This window comes from Cyprinodon variegatus, unplaced genomic scaffold (genome assembly GCF_000732505.1).
Source record: "Cyprinodon variegatus isolate N-32 unplaced genomic scaffold, C_variegatus-1.0 Scaffold1475, whole genome shotgun sequence".
NCBI classification, from domain to species: domain Eukaryota; kingdom Metazoa; phylum Chordata; class Actinopteri; order Cyprinodontiformes; family Cyprinodontidae; genus Cyprinodon; species Cyprinodon variegatus.
The window spans coordinates 16,341-26,013 of NW_015151928.1; the positions used below are offsets into that span (position 1 = coordinate 16,341).

General features: G+C 41.9%; 1 protein-coding gene across 1 annotated transcript; it reads left to right on the top strand.

Moving 5' to 3' along the window:
• The first annotated feature begins 2,675 nt into the window (after window positions 1-2,675).
• Window positions 2,676-8,728, top strand: LOC107103539 (uncharacterized protein C9orf172-like). Its single transcript, XM_015403273.1, has one exon. The coding sequence runs from the start codon at window positions 3,785-3,787 to the stop codon at window positions 7,052-7,054; it is 3,270 nt and encodes a 1,089-aa protein (XP_015258759.1). The 5' UTR covers window positions 2,676-3,784; the 3' UTR covers window positions 7,055-8,728.
• The last annotated feature ends 945 nt before the right edge of the window (window positions 8,729-9,673 follow it).

Genomic DNA, 9,673 nt, shown 5'->3' on the forward strand with positions numbered 1-9,673 from the left:
AAAAGACAGAGGGCCAATCAGGAGCTTGTGGGCGGGTCTAAACTCAGGGAGGCGGGCTTCAGCTTGAGCTGCGGTTTTCCGCTTGGTCCTAGTGCTCGACTGTTGTCCATGTACCGTAGGGTTACACTGTTTTTGGACAGTGAAACTTGTTGGGGACCAAACAGTCTTTTATAAAAGCGCAGGGGGCGTGTCCCCTCCATTCCCCCCAAAATGACTTCCATGGTCCACTAACGTAGATGATCTAAAATGGCGGAATCATTATGGAGATGGATTATATGTTTTCATCCTTATGTTTTTCCTTTTTATGGAAAAAGAAAACAAACCAAAAAACAAACTTTAGGGGATTATTACGAGACTGGAGTTTATTTCTTGGTTATTAAAACTGGATATTTCTTTTCTGTGGAGTCTTACGGATAAAATTAGCCTCTTTCTGCCATAGTCGCTTGTGTTTTGAATTGCCAGAACAGAAAAAAAAAGGTAGGATTGAAAAGATGATAAATTCTAAGTTGATTATTAGTTATTGGTGTTTGTAGCGTATGGTTGGCTTACATTTGACTTGATGGTCATTCTCCTTAAGATTACCCGACTCTAAAGAGGTTCCACATTAATATGAGAGTGATGTTGATGCAGAGATAAATGTGAAGTAAATAGGTAGAGATGTTGCGCTGACAGAGCAGACTGGACTTCTAGAGGAAGCTAAGGTCCTTCAGAGGCTGCAGATCTTCTATCAGTCTGATATTTACGTGATTTAATGAGAAGTTGGAATCAGAAAGGTTTCTATGTCTTCAGACATGCCTGTAATCTATGTAATGGGTTAGCTTCATCTGGATTATAGACAGATATAGCTGGGTATCATCAGCATAACAGTGGAAATTAATCCCATGCTGTCTAATAACTCTACCGATTGGGAGCATGTATAAAGTAAAGAGAATTGGTCCTAGCACTGATCCCTGTGGTACTCCACAGGTAACCTTTGAGCGTGTTGAAGATCTATCATTAACATGAACAAACTGAATTCGATCAGATAGATCAGATTTAAACCAGTCTAGAGCTGTTCCTTTAATTCCAACAAAATATTCAAGTCTTTCTAAAAGAATATTATGATCAACTGGATCAAATGCAGCACTGAGATCCAACAGGACGAGCACAGATACAAGTCCATTATCTGAGGCCATGAGAATATCATTGGTAATAAAAAGGTCATTCAGAAACACTGACAGATTTATGGCAGGTTTGTTTCTATAACAAGTTTTTCTCTGATTCCAGTAAACAGGAAAGAAGAAGCAGTATTTCCATTAATTAACATCTCTGACTGGTTAACTGTGAAACCGTTCCAGCTTTAACCATCTTTGTTTTATTAACGCTGTCATTAGCGTGAGAATTACAGGACCGATCCAGAGGCTTAATAATAGTTGCATAGATAAAATGATAAATAAATTTTAAATGAATGGGAGTCAGTTTTAGTCCTTTAATGAAGGCCAACTCTAAGGTTTTATCCTCAGCATTTAAAGAACCTCAATCACACCATTTTATTTCCTTGCCAGGCTTTGTAGAACCGTTCGCTTCGCTAAAAGCTCTCTGCTTTGTTGGTCATCAAGCACCAACAAAGCACAGCTTTCTGCACGGAGCACAATGCGGTCCTCATACTCCTCACTAATTTAAGTAGCATGCAGTGTATTGTAGAAAAACGTTGGATAGTCCTGGAAGTTGCATTCCAAGTCTGCTCAAACAACATATCTTACAAACACTGTCAAGGTGTTATTATTTAAAGGAAATAACATGAAACATTTCAGATGGCAATAAATGCTGGCAGGATCCAGTCAGACTGTAGAATTAGGTTGCCTTGGGGCGGGGGGGGGAGGTTCCAGTGTTCCACGCCATTCCTGACGGATCCACATGAAAACGTGCTCCGATTGCTCGCTGACCGGAACGCCACCATTGTTCTGTTGAAGACGTGGGATCCATTATCTCTCTGCTGAGCTGTCTTTACCAGCTGGTAACAACGGTTGATGATAATGCTAACCTTCATGCTAACGACCAAACGTTCACTCTTCCCTCAGAAAGCAGGTCGCCTGTGGCTGTGCCGTTTGGTAGAAATGAAAGTTCTGGTTTGTTTTGTTTTTAATCTGGATGAATATCAGCAGCTTTTCTCAGACAGTATTTTTTATGTCAGTCAGTATGTGATTGACACAAGTTGGGAAAATTTAGCAAACTAATAAGATTATAGTTAGAAATCAATTCAGTTGAAAAATACTTTGTTTTTCCCAAAGAGAAACTAAATGTTGCAGAAACTCTGAGCTTATTGTAGATGTTGATACTGTAGGCTGGAAGCCTCTCCTGTAGAGGTCTGTCTGCAGCGGACCTATAGAAGCTTCTGACTGAAGACCCTCTGTTGACTCTACACTCTCTAGCCAACAGAAGTGGGGGTGCTGCAGCACCCCCTAGTGGCGAGAGGGGATCTTTTAAAAATACTTTGCACATTTTATAAATTTCTTATGAATATTTGGGAAATTATTTTGACTTTTTTTATTTTACAACTTGGCTTTTAATTATTTTGGGGCCTAACCAACACAAGTTCACAGATGTTACGTTGTCATGGCAACATCAAGCAAGCTAGCTGTCGCCGTAAAGAGGAGTCTCGCTGGCGGCAGCAGCAGTCGGAAACCAGCATCTGGGCTGCAGTGATGAATCTTCTCACCAACATGTCCTCCATCTGTTGGTGACTAACTCTGCCAACCCCCCCCCTCCTCTGAGCTTCCCAGTCTTCTTTAAATGTCTGCCTGCTGGTACGGTCAGAGAGACGCTGGAGTCTGAGCATTGATCCTGCAGCCATGTTTCAGTCAAACACATCATGCTGCATTGCTGATGGGTCCTTGCTGGGACTGGGAGTTCTTCTAAGATGTTTCCTAAAGATCTACATTGGCCATGATGACTGATGGAAGAGATGTTTTAAATTTCTTCTTGCTCTCTCTTCTCCTTGCTACTTGCATCCCGGCACCTCCTTTTTAAACTCTGTTGGTACTTGAAGTAGTTAAAGTATTTTTTCAGCTTTAGAGATGTCAGATAAACATTTAGAAGTGATAACTAACTTAAAATGCCAAAGGTCTTAAAAACTGACCCTCTGACCTAAAGTAGCAGAATTGCTCGTGGCTGTTGGCGCGGACCTCAGAGAGACGTTGTTCATGTGTTTGGAGGATTCTACCAATGTACCAACTTTCAAATGTCTACGTCGCACCGATTGGCCGATCGATTGTTTTAGCGCGGACTGCAGAGCTGTTTAGCCATCATCCATTTTAACACCACTGAAATAAGAGCATCTCCATTTTGTGCCTTTTTGTCTTTGAACTCCAACAGAGCGGCTGTGCTGTGGCACACTTTGTAGCCGTCTGGGTACTCCTGCTTCCTCCCACATCCAAACATGATTGGTTGATGAGTGTTAAAAGGGCCAATAATACTTTGACCCAATGTGTGTGCGCTGTTGTTTGTCCTGTTTTTTCCCTGTGATTGGCTTAATACCAGCTTTTCAATGCTGGTCACCAGCTGTATAAAGCTGACTTAACATCTAGATTCATTTATTTGGTGGGTGATTCAATACTCTCTGTGTTATAGTGTATAATTTTTTTTTCTGGTATCCCCTAATATAGTCTCATAGATAATGACATTGAAATGTATTGTAATGTTTAATAAGCAGAGAGAAAATGTTTGATTTCTATTTTTGCTTCTTCCACAGGCAACCACAATACTGAGGCAAATTCATGGAGAAAAATAAAGGAATCCCTTTAAGATGACACGTACAGACCCTCCTGATATACTGGGATCAACTGTGCATCGAGACATAAAAGTTATTCCTATATCTTCCCACTATAAGTCATTGCAGCCCTCTGCACAATGTGATTTCACACACTCTACCACACTGGAGGAAAGTAAAAGCAAAAGTAGTAAGAGGCACTGTCGGACCTTTGACTATAAGTCATTGGAGTTTCCCAGATCACACAAGTCCTCCATGGAGTCTCCATACAGAAAAGCTGACAGGCATGCAGCCAACCCAGATGTGGCCTGGAACGCCCTGGGCCGCCAGCAGAGATATCGTTTTTCTGCTCCGGACATTTTCAGTGAAAAATTTCCTCCTCAATCAGTGGCTGCAGAAAGGGTGAGCGAAGTCGTTGTTCCTGAAAACAGAAGAAGGACCAGGTCAAAAAGTGCCTCTCGGGCTCAAACAGGCCTCACTCCTGTGGCTTTTGAAGGATCCTCATCATCAGGAAGGAAAGGAAGAGAGTCCCAAAGAGCTCAGAGAGACTCTCGCTGGAGAGCAGAAGCATCGCCACACAGGGATTCATCTTATGCAGCAACAAGGACTCACATGCGTGATGTACATCCTATTAAACTGCAGCCCCAAATTGGTGACACCAGTAGATATTCACCTCACTATACCTCTGATAAATGTGAGGATGGAAGTCTGGATAAACCAGCAACTAGCCCACATGTCAGGTGTCGGGTGGACATCAAGCCTGACGATGCAGCATTCCATCAATCGGCTCGGAAACAGTCAACAGCTGCAATGGACATACCCTGGCAGAGACACCACAGTGCTGGGAGGAGTCTGACTGTGCCACGTCATTTCTCCTACTCCAGAACACCAACCCCCACCGACTCAATGGGAGCAGAAAGTAGGCAAGCGTATCAATATTCCCGCAGCATGCCAAACAATTACCTGCAACACATGGAGCTTCCTTTGCAAAGAATGCCTTCTTCTGGTGATTATTATGGTAGAGAGCATAGAGCTCACTCCAGCCCTAACGTGCCAACCAAATTCTTTTATGCAGATGATGCAGCCAGATACGTCGCTGCTCCTGGTCCAAAACCAGGTCCTTTTTATCACGATCAGCGTTATGTACCAGGCAAAGCAAATCCCACAAAAGTACAATATGTGCAAGATCCAAGGACACGAATAGTACATGCTGTAGCGACTAGACCATATTATTCTGAAATGGAGCCCTACCCATATTCGGTGCAGACAGGGTATCCCAAACCATATGCTGCAAGTGAACCAGGACCATACATCATAAGTACACCCCCCACAAGTATATTGTATCGTGATGATCCAAGAACTTATCAAATTCAGACAGTACAGCCAAGGTTTTTTTATTCTAGTGACATGTATGCAGTGCCTCCAGAGCACCATGTCCCAGCAAGGGCATACTATACGGAAGGTCGGAGACATGCTAGAGTCATTCCACCACAAACCGATGACTGGTACGGCTCTGATGCATCTGGTTATTCAACCAATCCAGCGTCATATGTATCTCAGATGACTCCAACTAGAGTCCAACAAGAGCCCGTGCCAAATCCATGGTACACCAACCCATGTGTAGAACCTCAAAAAATAGGCACTGATTCCAAATCTTATTCAAGGTCTTGGGACAATATCCTCAACTCACGTGTAGAAAGAGAACAACCTCTTCCTGTACAGAGAGGTCAGAGCTATGACGATCTTCTGGACTCCAGGAAACCTTCCACAGTCACAGGTGACAAACCTCAACCAGTGGTAGTCAATCTTTCTAGTTCACCAAGACGCTATGCAGCCTTATCTGTGTCTGATAGCTCACTCATTGACAAAAGCCCAACAGAGATTGCAAAAAGCCCCTCAAGTAAGCTCTGGTTTGTTACTCCTGAGATAACGATCACTGATAATGACATGAGGCCAGGTAATCTTAACAAGGCTGAAGGACGGTCCGCCAGTTGGGATATTCTTGACTCCAGAAATGCTGACGGTTTAGAGCTGCATGATTTCAAAAGTTCAACCAAAGAAAAGACACATGACAATGCCTCGCTTCAGCAAAGCCTTGAGCAGCTCGACGAACTCCTAGCAGATCTTGTGACTGACTACAAGCCTCCCAGCAGACGAACAAGTGAGGAGATTTTGGATCAGTTAAAGAAGTTAATTGATGAAGAAGAAGCGGTATCTTTGTCCAGAAAATTCTCGAAGGCAGATCCGGACGAACCACCACCTCTGGACAAGCAGCCAACTTCAATCAAAATGAATCCTGATGTTTTTCGTGAGATGGATGGGGCAGCTGATGCAATGAAAAGCGCAGAGGAGTGCTCTCCAGATCAGAGCCCAGATGAGGATGATACAATGATGTGCTCCAACAACAAGTGCCGTAGAACAGAGACCTTATTCAATGCTTGTCTTTACTTTAAGTCATGCCACAGCTGTTACACCTACTACTGCTCCAGGAACTGTCGTAGAGAGGATTGGGACATACATAAAGAAAGCTGCTTGTATGGGAGGATTGGAAGCACGTGCCGCCATATTATAAAACACTGCCGGGAGACTGTTGAAGTCCACAAAGCTTTCTCCCGTATTGCGAAGGTTGGCTACCTTTCTCGAGGAAGAGGGGTTCTCTTCCTTGGTTTTCCAAACCCTTCTTCATCCAGTAGCTTCCTGCAGTATGGCCTGAACAGTTTACCAATGTCTCCTACATACCTGTCTCTTCGTGAGCTTGAAAGCTTTAAGGACAACCTGGGTGAGTACTGCAATGAGCTGCAGGAGGCTGGCAAAGAGTATGACCCCAACGAATGTTTCATCTTGAATGTATCCATCGCCGTGGGTGAGCAGCTGCCCGATGGACCGTCGCCAAGGAATCAAGCCCCGACAGTTCGAAAATATGCAAAAATTGCATTGGCTTCCTTTAGTCCAGAGAGGAAGGTTCACAAGAAAGAGAGTGACATGGAAACACTGATCCTTACGCCCCCCCCAGGAACCGCAGATATCGACATGGAAGGAGAAGAAGGTCGGAAGGCACGAGAAATTTGTTTTATCAACATACAGCGAGAGCTGAGAATGCGAGGGGTTTTCCTACGCCATGAGTACCCAAACGTGTATCAGCACCTCTGTGAGTTTGTGGAGAGCAACAGAAGGTTCACACCCACCACCATTTACCCAATCGATAAGCGGACTGGTAAACAGTTCATGTGCATGATCATGGCTGCCTCTGAGCCCAGAACCTTGGACTGGGTGGGCACACCGCATCTCCTGGATGACATCATTTAATGACAGATATATGTGTACAGAAATACAGGAAAGAAAATGTTGCACATAGTTCTATTGGTCCGCCTGTAAACAGTGATGTATGATGCAACAGCAGATTTTTTAAAATCAGAATTGAATACGTCCATGGCTGCTAGGTCAGTATTATTTATCAGAATATTAATTATCAGGTGCAGAAGTCCAGTATATTAGGTATTTATGTTAATCCTAAAGAAAATGCTTTAAGCCCACTCTGAGTCATTTTCCTGGTTCTGTACTGTTACTTTCAGTAGGGATTATTTTATCTGACATGTAGTTTGTTATTATCTCCAAAAATAAGGATTATTGTTTTATTCTGAGCCTTTTTACATCTGTGAGTACAACATGGATATTTTCATATCTAACTTTATAGGTGTGACATGCTGGAAAAATGAAACATTATTTTCTTAGCAACACAAATACTTTCTATGCAAAGTTATTTCATCAATCAAGAACCACATTCCTGCAGGTGGAGCATCTGCTATATCATCTATGACATATATCTATTTATCTATATATAGAAAGATAATTATCTAATACATCTGTGAAGAAGTTAGATTTTTGATGGCACTCTAAAGTCTTATAACGCTTAAATGATGACTAGAAAAAGGAAATTAGTTGTGCTGCTTGTTGCACAGACTATAATAATCAGAGGAAAGTAATATATGTATATATGAAAGATCAATGGACTCTTCTGTCCAAAGGCAGACTAACAGAAGCTCATATCAGTTTTTTCTTTAAGTTTATTTTGCTCTGCAGAATTAGCAGAGCAATGCGGGACTTGGAACCCTTGAGAGCGGTCGTCATGGTGCCAGTTACAGGCGTGGGCCTGAACGCTTCACTTCAAACACTGTGAATAGTGAAAGTAACGGAAAACGCAACCTGGTCAAATGCCAACATATGATGCAAGTTCTTAGACAGTTTTATCAGTCGTCTTTATCGATATTTTCATAAACTATAGGAGGTTTTTGTCCTTTAAACCAAGTAAGCCAGACGTTGGCTCTGTAGCTGTATGCTAGGCTTCTACGGTAGGAACAGAATAAGTTAGCTGTGTATTCGTGCTGAATTAGGTTTATTGTAAGTATAATGTCCTTTTTGGTTCATTAGAGGCAAACAGGATGGATGTTTGATGAAAGCACTCGGCCATTCATCTGTTACCCGTGTGTTTGTAGCATTCTCCGAATGTCCCACCTTGAACATTTGAAAATGCTTGAATTTATTGTGACTGAATGCTAATATTCCTAAAGGTCTAAAGGCGGTCGGGCTGTTAGCGTCTGATACAGACCGGCCTTAGCAGATATGTCCATTTGTTATCCTCATTCCTTCTCACCGTCCCTCACAATCTGCAACACAAAGTACGGTGAAAACCTGGAAACCTTTTCTAGAAAATGTTCTGTAGAAAGTTCCTGAAAAGTCTGACTGCATGTGATCTAATTCCTCTTCCCTTACCGCAAAAAAAAAGCTTGATGAATGGGCTTGTGAAAATGAATACAATGCTGTGAAAGATCTGTTTTTATTATCTACCATGTTAAACACAAACAATAAGAGACCTCACTAGAAGATCCTGTAATCTTGTATTTTTTATACTTTCAACATGTGTGTGTGTCAGTTTATAAACCATGTCCAATAAACGGAACAGGAACTGCCTTCTCTATTTTCTCAAAGGGACGTTTGTTCAAGCCAGCAGTCTGGATTATTAATCCAGCTCTTTGAGGGAAAAACTGGGAGATTAGCAGCAAGACGGTTTTCTTTGTTGATCAATGAATGACGTCTGATTTAAAGGTAACGTCTTTATCACTGGAGGGATCAGACTGTGAGTTTGATGAATCTTCATAGAGTCTAATAAATGACTGGGAGGCGTCGCAGGAAATCAGATTTTCCTCCAAAGATCTGCATTTGTTTGGTGATGCAGCTTAAAGACGTCTTTAAAATGATTTTATCCATAAGATGTTGAAGCAGATTCTTGATGTTTGCTCCTCTAAACCTCAGCAGCAACAGATTATTAAATGCTTTCATTATTTTAACCAACATTTCCTCTAGACCTCAAACTGGATCTTGTTTAATCTACATTTTCAGCATTGAGGATTGTTTTTCCCTTTCTGATGCTGGATAATGAACTGCCATCTTTTATCTCCTGAGGAGGAGCTGAAGTTCAGATTAAATCTACGTATTTTTCCTTACCGTCTGACCCTCATTCAGACTAATTCAGTTTGAGTTAAAACGATCAAATTAATTTCCAGATTATTGCTAGATGATAATCAGAGATAAAAAAATACAGCCAAGAAAATAATGCTTTGCTTTTAAACCTTCTGCAGGATATATTCTCCCTTTGAATGCATCTGTGGATGTGGAAGGTAAACTTTAATAAAACTCGTTCTGAAGCTTTAAAGGCTTCTGGGTGAGAAGAAAGACCTTCAGAGAGCAGAGATTGTAAATGTTGTGTTTTCAGACATGTCTGATGAAACTGAACATTTTGAGCTTTGATAATGATCATCAAATACGTTCATCACAGTCATAAATTAATGGGAGTGGCTTTGCTTCAGAAGAGGCTGGTACGTCAAACAGATGACTTCATGAGAAGAACATGTAGACAGACTGGCCATG